Genomic DNA, 11,495 nt, shown 5'->3' with positions numbered 1-11,495 from the left:
AGGTTCCATGTGAACATAAGGAAAAATTTTTTCACTGTGAGAGTGCCAGAGCACTGGACCAGGCTGCCCAGAGAGGTTGTGGAGTCTCCTTTTCTGGAGACATTCAAAACCCGCCTGGACATGTTCCTGTGTGACCCAGTCTAGGTGATCCTGCTCTGGCAGGGGGGTTGGACTAGATGACCTTTCGAGGTCCCTTCCAACTCCTAATATTCTGTGAAGACTTCTTGTAGTGAGATCTATGCCAACCAAGCTATGCTGGTAGCTGTTCTTCCCCAAGGAGAAAAATAGATGTGCATTAATCTATTTTCTGTTGCTTTGTTTTTTTTTTTTGTCTAGATCTGCATTGGTATAATTGAAGAGGTCACAGAGAAAGGAAGGAAGGAATAAGTTGCTCCAAAATAATGATATTGGTTAAAAAATACCTCTTTATCAAAATTACTTTCCTGCCAAAATGTTTAAATTTTTGAGAAAGACAACACATTTCTGAACCCTAACAATACTGATTTGCTTTAAAGCTTGTTTCCCAAAAAACCAGCTAACACTTTGCTCAAAGGAGTACATTTCCTTTACATTTATTGGCCTTCTCAGCCAGCTTGTGTTGTCAGCACGCTCTCCCAGAAGTGTGGGTGGGGGTACTTTACACATGATTCTCTTCCTCCCTTAATTTTGTACCAGCAGTGGCTCTTTTTACTATAAGGCTTTCTGCCTGGTTGTCTTAGGCTTACTTGGGGGTCAATAAAGATCCTGCCTCAGGAGAGTGCTGCTCTGTTGTTTGAGCCCTTCCCATAAGTTTTTATGTGGGATAGGAAAGATGGTCCTACCTGGAACCTCAGTACATCCCAATGTGGGTCATAACTTCACAGGCAGAGCTCAGGAGTCAGCTCTTTCTCAGCTTGAATCTCCATATATTGTTCTTGAGCTTCAGAATTCAAAGTATACTGAAGAAACTTTCTCTAGTTAAAGTTGCTTAAGTGAGGCTCCAGAGACCTGAGCTGAAAATTTAGATCTAATTCTGACTTGACTCAGGCCTAGCTCTGATTTTAATTTAACAAAAGGCAAAGATTTGCAGGGGTTTGCAAAGATTTGAAGAGTAAAACTTCCTGCCAGTGTCCATGTGAACAGATCTTTAGCAGTAGTAGTGAAAGAAATTAAATCAATCTCCTTTTTGAGGAAGAGTAAACCAACATGTTAACATTTATTCACACAGTACAAAGTAGGAGTCAATCTGTAACCCAGTCCTATTATTCACAAATTATTTGGTACCACTGCATGACCATGACAAGGACTCAACCCCAGGAGTCTCTCTCAGGCACCACTATTAGTCCTTTGTGCCTTCTCTTTGTGAAATCAGAAATGCTAACTGCATCTAATATATTAAACATGATTTAGAAGCTGCTTTTCCAACATGTTGTCTGCACTAAAATTCATACTATAGGCATAAATAAATAGCCAGTTCTAAATGACTGTAGAAACTGTTATCCCAAAGGGTCCTAAAGCATTCCCAGAATACAGAATAGAGTGTGCTGCACAAAAGCAGGGAGAGGGAAGGAGAGAAGCTTTTCCACTAAGGCCCTACGACACCGGATCAGATCTCCTCTCATAGAACTGCGTGAAGTGTGTCATGCCCATGGCAAGCAACCCTGACCTCCAGGGTTGAAGACTTACGTTGGAGTGAGCCTTGTGGAAGTCACAGGGCCTAGGGGATCCTTCTGCCATTTGGACATGTTCTTCCAATGAATTCTAAGACCAGGACACACAAAAGACTCCTACCCTACTACTGAATGGTTTCCATAGAGTGCAAGACCATCAGTTATTGAAGACCTGCTGAAACTGGTGGGGAGTAACCAGGTTGCCAGCTGCAAATATGCATCTCTTGTAACTTAATTTAAGGAACAAGTTGCTGACTATGGACCATCTACAGGAAGTGTACTCTAAATGTCTGTAGCCTCTATCGTGATAGATTTAACCAGAAACAGTCTTTGCAGAAGTGAACATCAAATGTAATGTCAGAAAATCTTTCATCTTCCTGTCTGCGACAGCAAGTGTGAGGTAGGAAAAAAAAAAGCAGCAAACTCCACAGGTGTGGGTGACAGCTAGTGCTGACATAGCTATAATGTAGTCAGGGGTTACATTTAAAAATCTTTCTGATTATCATATAATTTCCTCCATTGCCCACAAACCACTTCCTTTTCTACCCCTGAATTCTTCCCCATCTTCTCAGTAGACAGAAAGCTGGTGCCTCTGTGTCAGACAAGCATGAAGTCGGTGGCGGTAACTTTCTGTGTGCTTTGCTTTCATTTTGAAGCCCTGTATGGTGAGTATCATTTTGGATTATTCTCCTTGCAGTAGATGTCTCTATGGAATATAGCCTACACAATGACAGGAGACAGTAAATGAGGCATGATAGCAAGGGGTTGGAGGAATAGAGATAATGAAGGGAAACAGCTGCAAAAGACAGTTCTCAACTTTAATATCGCTGGAGTTGGTGAGAAGAGAATTCCTGCCAGCACAGGGCATTTGCTTTGAAATGAAAAAGTACAAGTTCTCATTGTTTATATTTTTTAGCTCATCTGCTCAGTGTCCTTTTTAGTTGTTTAGACTGTAGTGCTCCAGCCAGCTCCCTTGCTGGGCATAAAGTCTTATAGCAGCATGACAGTGAATGGCTTAATCAAGAGAAGCCAAGTTATTGATACGGACTTGTTTGGGCAGGGAATTTTTATGCTATGAAAAATGTATATGGCATGGAAGAGTGGATGAGATCGTTTTGGTACAGGCTTGAAATGCAGACTGATTTAAAAGGAAGCATATAATTCCTAATTCTATGTTTGAGCAGGGGCACAGTGACAGTACTGATCTCAGCCCAGCCATAAACACTGATGTAGTGGTTTACAAGATTCAGTGTTTTATCACAGCTGCGCAAAGTAAAATACCAGAGTTTACATTTATGTCTCTGAAACCTGCATATTACCAGGCCAGGATGGAAATACAGATAATAGTTGATTAAGAGTCTTGATTTTTTTCATGCATACTGTCCAAGGATTTGGTATGATGCGTCATAGAAGACCTGAGATTTAGTGTGTGCAGTTACTAAGCACCATCTAAACATGTTCCTTTGAAGGTCATGCCAAGGGCTATTGAATATGTTTGCTTCTGAAATTCTAGTGATACAGGATAGGTTTCAAGTCCCCCTGTAGAATTTAGGTACTCCTGAGGTTTCATACAGAATTTAAGCTTTCATTTAAATAAAAACCAGTTTCCAGCTCTTTAGGCAATGCAGATACCCTTCTGAAGGTTAACTAATACAGCAGTAGTATACTGATTGAAAAGATTGAAAAGATGAGTGAAATCACAGGAAAGGAGGATTGTGATCAGTATCTCTAAAGGGCGATGACTTTTCTTAAATCTATTAACAAAAAATTCTATTGATTTTGTTAAATATTTCTCAGCTAGTCAATTTAGCAGGTATACTTGACAAGCAGACTTTTACAAGTGACTGGAGCTATCTAAAAGGCCAATCCTTGTGGGAAGAAATAGGCTGCAATTTTAAGGGTGCAAATAATTGTTCAATCTGATCTCCCTTCTTTCTCCCTTCCTTCAAATGTGGAGGATAGCATTTGGATAGGGGACTGGGAAGAGGGGATGACAAGAGAAAGAGGCTGCTTGTAACAAGAAGTGGTATCTTTCAGGTTTTCAACACAAAAAGTAGTAATTATTATCACTCTTGCTAAAAAGAATAGGGCTGTAAAAGATCAGCTTGATGTAAGACACGTTAGCATAATACTCTCATTTAGAGAACAAGCTAACACGCCAGTGAATGCTGCCAAGCACTGTGGCAAATTCTTGGGAGTAAGAGCAGCATAACTTCTGAGATTTTGGAGGGTTTTTTTGACTTGGCAACTAACAAGCCCTACTTATGATCTATGGATAGGTTTTTTTCAACGTAAATAGGTAAATATACACAGAAGGTGTGTATATGTATATTATGATTTGATAACCCAATCACAATGAAGAAATTGTTTGTAAAAGCATGGAGCCTCTCTGGTCCCTGTAGAGGAACACAGGCAATGGGATTTTGGAGTACAGAGCTGTAGGATTCCACAGCACTTGAGGCCCTTGCTGTGAAACACTGCATATGAGCTTTTGCACATCGATGTTTGCAAAGCATTATCTCTGTTCACCCACGTATCTCTGTTTGGCAATACAGGAGGAAATCACGGTCATTTCTTAGAAGAGTGTCTGAAATATTATCAACAATGGCTGCTGTGTTTGTGGCGTATTTTATAAGGGCTTTCATATTTCACAACATGTGTTATATCACAGAAATAATTCAGATTATAGATTGTTTCCTAGAGTAATTCTGGCCATTACTTGCTTTGCCCAGAAGCACTCCTTTCCTCCTTCATCCTTGATCCTTGAAAGATGGAAACAGGTTAGTTTTAGGCATATGACTAATGACACTGAATTGACAGTGTCATCTTTCAGAGGCCCTTGATAGGTCAAAGCTATAGCAACTTAAAAAACTGTGTGTGGTTTCATTATGCATTTAGTATTAACAAAACAAATGTGCTTGTTTTAAAGGCAAGGTCTGCACTCTTCTTCCTCATATTCAGAGGCAAAAACAAACAGCAAGAAAAGCAAGCAAGAGATTTCTATCCTCCTACTCTAACCCCCAAGTTTTAAAACTAATTGGAAGTGTTTTTTAAACTTCTGTTAGGACTGAAATGCGTAATGGATTGGTGATATTTTCAAATAGCATTGAGTGCGACAAAGAGCAACCAGAAGGCTCAAAATTGCATTCCTGTTAAAATGAAAATAACCCACCTTCCATTGGCCTCAGTGTCCAAATACACCACCATAGAAATGCCCAAACCTCTGCCAAAGTGCTTTCCTACTGCAGTAAAGATGAAATGGAGATGGAATTGTACATGACTGTAAATACACATAGACATAGAATGTACACACACACACACACACTTCCATAGTTTAACATAGCAAGATATTACTTTCATATACATGTCCATCTCTTGGATTCACATCTGAACCACAATATTTGTCTTGACACTCTGCTTCATATGAGGTGAGCCAGGAACAACTCTACACACTCCACATTGCAACACTGCTATGAAATGAAGTTTTGTTTCCTCTTGTCTCAAAACCCTCATATGCAATTAAGTTTACTCTTTTACGAAAAATACCAGAAAGGAACCTTAAGGCCAAATCTAAGCATTTTTACTACTGAATCAGTGAGATTCTTCTGTTCATTTCCAAAAATACTGTGACGTAGTGTTTTGCTTACTTATTTTCTGAGGTAGTATTAGGGAGGTTTAGTGAGTGAATCTCTCAGTATTATTGGACGTTTAAACCCCAGTTTCCTATCTCCTGTCTCACTAAATGTACATTTATTCTAACTGTAGTTTAGCAAATGACATCCCAAATGTGTCTGGCCATTAACCACAAAGTGTTACAGATCCATAGGATTACCCTAGGAATGAACTGGTTCAAATGGGCACAGGAGAAGAGCAGTCAGGCACAGGGAGTGGGGAATAAGTCACCTTTTATTATGCAGTGAGAGCATTCAGAATAGCTAGTGAGCTGGAAATTCATATCAGATCTCACCCATTGTGGTCATCCATGTAGACAATTTTGTGTTTTAATCTCAAGCACTGTTAATCTCATTTTAAAATGTGGTCCCATTATACTATGCTAAGCACACTCTTCTATATGGTCACTTGCTTCAGAGGAATACTAATTGCAGCACATTTAGGAAAATGCTCATTCAGAGAAATACATTACTGAGTTTTTCTTGAAAATAGGCAGTTAAAGCTTCTGGGCCTGAGAGGATACAAAAAGATGTCTCAGCTTGCCATGAGGTCACATGAACTACGTGTTTAATGACCTCTTTCTGTCCTTCCCCATAAAAAACAAGGATTAAAACCATGATCTCTGACAAACATTTTAAACCATCTGGTATAAAAGGGCGATTTCATTAGCTAGCAGCAAAACTGAACTATTCTCAGAGAAAAACAGAGAAATGAAATTCAAAGCTGTTACTTTAGCACTCAGGGTAGCCCCCTGCTCCTCTGGAGCATTGGGGGAATACAGCACCGTTTGGCTCTGTAGATGTAGAGTCAGCATCTGCCTCTCCTCTCAGATTGTCAGGAGCATTTTAAAATACCTTTATTTCAAATGCTGCTCTCATAGCAGCTGTTTTATTTCACCATGCAACATGCAAGTCATCAAGAACTGTTTCTTTAGTTGACCTTTGCTTTCTGCTTTTCAGACTAGATACCATTATGAGGGCTTGCACTTTCCATATCTGTGCCTTCAGCGTATCTAGAGCTCTATTTCACTGTGGGTTGGCGAGTTGTGTGTTTTGTCTGTCTTATCTTCACACCGGTGGTACAAGATGCCAAATACCTTGGTTTTTATCACACTCTTAAGTAATAGTCATGAGAGAAGGACAGATTTTAGAACTGTCGCTGAATTAGAAAAGGGTGCTGACTGCGCACACTAAACCAGGAAGAATATGATAACTAGGAAGAGGGTAAATCAATCAAAAAGAGATAACAGTTTCTATTGCTTTCCAACTGAGCATCACAAAGCATCTTCCAGAAGACCGTTAGCATATGGGTCACACTAAAAATATTTTAAATGAGCATCATTCATTGCAATGGCCTTGCAAATGGTGGTAACTGGGGAGCAAGAATTCAAAGAAAGCATGGAAACTAAAAGATTGCCTCTGTCTGGAAAGAGTTGAGAGTATACAAAGCTACCCAAATGAGAATAATCTTCTGTTCCTGTGCATAGGCAGGCTAGATGTCAGAAATGCCTTGGGAAAAAGATAATTTGTGCTGTGCAATCAGTGCAATACCTGGCACAGCTGGGGACCCACTCTCTGTGGATCTAGACTACCATGTAGCACTAAGAAAAACAGGATGGTGCATCAAAGTCTTTTAAGTATTTGCCCCATATTTCCTTAGCATCATAAATCCTGATGTAGAGGATATTTCAATCTAAGCAGCCTCTGAAGAACTTACTCAGGCTACCAGAAAACAGGAAAAATAGATACAGGTGGTTTTTTTATTACTTGTCTTTGTACCTGCTTGTACCTTTAGTTTTAGGGCACTGCAAAAAGAAAAATCCCAGATGAACTATGAACACTATAAGGCTGTGCTATGCTGTGAGTACTGACATACAAACCATTTCAAAGTGGTACATGCCACCAACCCAGCCAGGAAATTCCACTCTCAGAATTGCCATAGTGGGTGGTGATGGAGGCAGCGGCTTAAAAAACAAATCCAGAGAAATTATTAAAAATGTGCCTGTTTCCTACAATGGAGGCTGCCTATGCACAATGGACTGAATGCAGTTTGATAATCATGAAAAGAAAAAGTTGCTATTGAAAAAGGAACAAAATCTTATGCATTGCTGGAATATTTTCTTGCTGTGTGTATTGGAGCATCTTCCAGATACTCATTCTGGATGTGCCATAAGAAGAACTTTTGGTGCAGTGGGAGAAACAAAATGAAAGTAGATCGAAACGAGCACTTTGGTCTGGAAACAAAGTGTAATGCTGGCTCACTGCAGTCTCTGGATTAATGAGAAATCAAAAGTATGTTAGTATGTTCTTTTATTTGGGCGTAGATTTCCTCTGTATTCTGGGGTAAATTTTACTTTCCTCTCACCTTCTATTTATGAAGTACATCTATTACTTTGCAGAGATGTTTTAAGAATTTGTAAATGCTATATGTATGATCAATATTAATTCTTGCTCAATACATTTTCTTTCTACTTTAATTTTTATATTTCATGCTTTTATCTCATCACATGATTTTATTCTGTAGCACAGACTGGATCAGATAGGCTAATGACACAAATTAGAAAATAACTTCAGCATCTTAACATTGCACAGCTTAGCCCCTGTTCCTGCATCTCTCTTCTTGATTTTTAAACAGGAAACAATTTTGTATTTTTCAGGAGTGGATAGCTGCTCGCCAAGACCATGCAAAAATATAGGTAAGACACATTTGCATAACTTGGTTTACAGTTTTAAATGCCTTTCTAGATCAGAAAATACTGCCCGTGAAGAAAAAAATTGTCATTTTTTACAGCACACTTTAACAGATTTTTGTCTGAGGGAGTTTTCCATGCTATTGGTCATTGACTTTACAAAGTCAGACTGTGAGATAGCAGGAGATCAGTTTATTTTTCTTCAAGAAATTTGCAAAAGAAAAGTTGCACAACATCTGAGAGTTTCTCTGTTTCTAGGAAGATCAAATGTGAATTTTGGATTACATCTGGGCGCATCCACAAAGTAACAGTTGTCTACTACTCCTCCCATTATGTTAGTGATAAAAGTGCTACAGCCATCTAAGTAATTGGGTTTAAACTTTATATCATGCCTCAAACCAGTATTTACTCTAGAAGGGAAAGATAGGTCTTGTGGTTAAGAATTCTATGTGTTCTCCCTTATGTAGGAGTTGTGGGTTCACATTTCATTTTAAGTTTTCAGCTACACCATTAGGGTGCAGAATATGAACCATAAAAGAGATATAATAATCTTTGTCCTGCGTTGTTTTATCTATTAATAGGACAATCAGTTTGAGGCAGAGATTATATAAGTATATAGAATAATAGAATCATAGAATGTATTGGGTTGGAAGGGACCTTTAAAGATCATCCAGTCCAACCTCCCTGCAGTAAGCAGGGACAGTTTTACTAGATCATATTGCTCAGCGCCCCATCATACCTGACCTTGAATATCTCCAGGAATGAGGCCTCACCACCTTTCTGGGCAACCTGTTCCAGTGATCTATCACCCTCATATTGAAGAACTTTTTCCTAATATCCAACCTAAATCTACTCTTTCTAGTTTAAAAACATTACCCCTTGTCCTACTGCTACATCACAAAATCACAGAATGTTAGGAGTTGGAAGGGACCTCAGAAGATCATCCAGTCCAACCCCCCTGCCAGAGCAGGATCACCTAGAGTAGGTCACACAAGAACGCATCCAGGCGGGATTTGAATGTCTCCAGAGAAGGAGACTCCACAACCTCCCTGGGCAGCCTGTTCCAGTGCTCTGTCACCCTCACAGTGAAAAAGTTTTTCCTCATATTCAGATTGAACCTCCTATGCCCTAGTGAACAGGTCTTCCTCAGATTTCTTATAGGGACCTTTCAGGTATTGGAAGGTTGCTAAAAGGTCCCTCCGGAGCCTCCTCTTCTCCAGGCTGAACAACCCCAACTCTCTCAGCCTGTCTTTGTAGGAGAGGTGCTCCAGCCCTCTGATCATCTTTGTGTCCCTCCCCTGGACCCGCTCCAGCACTTCAGTGTCCTTTTTGTGTTGGGGTCTCCAAAGCTGGACACAGTACTCCAGGTGAGGTCTCACCAGAGCAGAGTAGAGGGGCAGAATCACCTTCCTTGACCTGCTGGCCACACTTCTTTTGATGCAGCCCAGGATATGGTTGGCATTTTGGACTGCAGATGCACATTGGCGGCTCATGTCCAGCTTCTCATCCACCAGTACCCCCAAGTCCTTTTCCTCAGGGTTGCTTTCCAGTGTATCTTCTCCTACCCTGTAGTGGTAATGAGGATTGCCCCTATCCAGGTGCAGGACCCTGCACTTGGCAGTGTTTGGTCCAAGGGGGCCTTTATACATTATCAAGTAACTCACGGATCCAATACTAGCAGTGACCTCTCCAGCATTATAGCATATGACAGACCAGGTCTTATCTTGTTTGTTTTCTCAGTAGTGTCTGACATGACCAGAGCGATCTCATTGTACAGGCTGCTTTCCACAGCCAGACTATTCTGAGTACCTACATACCTTAAGTTTCAATCACATGGTTTACTTGCTTTGTTTAAATTAGTTTCTTAACATTGTAGGGATTCTTTTCACTGCTATGTGAGTGACTGTACTTATTGTTTTCATATCTTCAGAACAGTCTCACGTCTCTGACCCCCAGGTGATGGTGGAATTTGAAAATGGAAACTTCAAGTTCACATTCCCCAACCCCAAAAATGTGAGTGAGTTCAGCATGACCCTCTTCAAAGGGCACGAAAAGAAGGAGATCTGTGCACTCCATTTGAGTGAGGAGAATGCTATCCCCAAGAGTAATGTCACCTACTGTCAGACAGAGCATTCAAATAGCAGCACGACTTTCATTCTTAAAAATCTGGAAAGAAAGCATATTGACACTTACACCTACTGCCTGGAGATGTTCTTACCCCCTCCTTATATAGATTGCCGGCTGAAAGAAACCTATTTGTACATCCAAGGTAAGTTTACTCCTCTTCTCCCCCCATTTCAGTTTACTGATAGGTAGACATTGGGCATAGCTATGCTGCAGTGAAAAATGGGATTAGAGTTTGTGTAAGTATTTCTGAGACAGCTTAAAACTACTTAGCAGGTGACTTCTAACAGTGGAGCTGTGTTGGCAGACTGCTCAGCATGGCCTCATTTATTAATCTTCTTGGGCAAGTTTCACAGGCCATGCTGAGCTCTGCATACTGTTGGTGGCACACTACATCTTCTAGAGTACTACAGTCCCACCTTTGCCTGCAGCAGAGATTTCCTATTGTCCATTTTCCAAGCTGCTGAATGCAAATGTTAGATTATTATCCAGGGGAAAAAAAATCCATTCTGAGAGCTATCTTCACATGCATAGGATAAAAATAAAAAATCAGCTGTCAAATATCTGTGATAGTAGTGTATGGAGCTCTGATGCCACACTGATTTGAAGAAGATGGTGCTCACCTTTCTGAAGAAGACTTTTGGCTTTAGAGCCTTCTTAGAGCTGAAGAGATCCACAACTGCTTAGAATTTCTGGCCTTTTACTGAGAAGGGCTTGTACTAACTCCAGAAGACTCGCTGCACAAGCATTAAATTTGAATTACCTTTCACTCAGTGGCTCTTTGGTATATTAAGCTGAAAGACTTGATAGTGTTTTTGCTCACACTCCTTCTTGGTTCTTCATATAGTTCACTTGCAACATGGTACTCTCCTTCTCTTGCTATCTTTTCCTGTCTCTCAACACCAGGACTAAACAAAGATAGAAACAGAAATGCTAAGGCTAAAATTATGTGGTTGGGTCAAATTATCTCTCAGCCCTCTCTGAATTTAAAACAGCATCTCAGAATCAAGCTGTGACATCCTTTTTTGTCTGCAGTGTTTCCCAAAACTGTCCATTTCTATTTGTATGGATGCTCACAGCTATTGCCAGATGTTTCACGTCCTATCATATTTTTTCCCAGATCTAGGCTAGGGTGATCTTGTGTCCCTCAGCTTGCCTTCCTATCCAAACACAACTGCCAAATACCACCCTTCTTTTGACCAGGCTGCCCTTTAAATCACCTGTGGTACTCACTGAATGTAAGCTTAAGCATTGCTTAGATCTGAAATACCATCATGCTTAAACCTGGCTTTATTTCTTTTCAGTTTACATTTTTAGCCCTGTGTACCAACAGTTTCACCTCTGCTGGTTAAACTGCAATG

At 40.3% G+C, this 11,495-nt stretch overlaps 1 protein-coding gene across 1 annotated transcript in view; it reads left to right on the top strand.

Annotated features, from left to right (window-relative positions):
* Positions 1 to 2,256: 2,256 nt before the first annotated feature.
* LOC104537704 (inducible T-cell costimulator-like) overlaps positions 2,257 to 11,495 on the top strand; it is a 10,268-nt gene continuing 1,029 nt past the window's right edge. Inside the window, exons 1-3 of the mRNA XM_010180668.1 lie at positions 2,257 to 2,314; positions 7,978 to 8,016; positions 9,941 to 10,279. Of these exons, the coding sequence (XP_010178970.1) occupies positions 2,257 to 2,314; positions 7,978 to 8,016; positions 9,941 to 10,279 (436 nt within the window). The remainder of the gene's footprint in view (positions 2,315 to 7,977; positions 8,017 to 9,940; positions 10,280 to 11,495) is intronic.

This window comes from Mesitornis unicolor, unplaced genomic scaffold (genome assembly GCF_000695765.1).
Source record: "Mesitornis unicolor isolate BGI_N332 unplaced genomic scaffold, ASM69576v1 scaffold33873, whole genome shotgun sequence".
Classification (NCBI taxonomy): Eukaryota; Metazoa; Chordata; class Aves; order Mesitornithiformes; family Mesitornithidae; genus Mesitornis; species Mesitornis unicolor.
The sequence above is the reverse complement of the archived record's forward strand: the minus strand, read 5'-3'. Positions and strand labels throughout refer to the sequence as shown.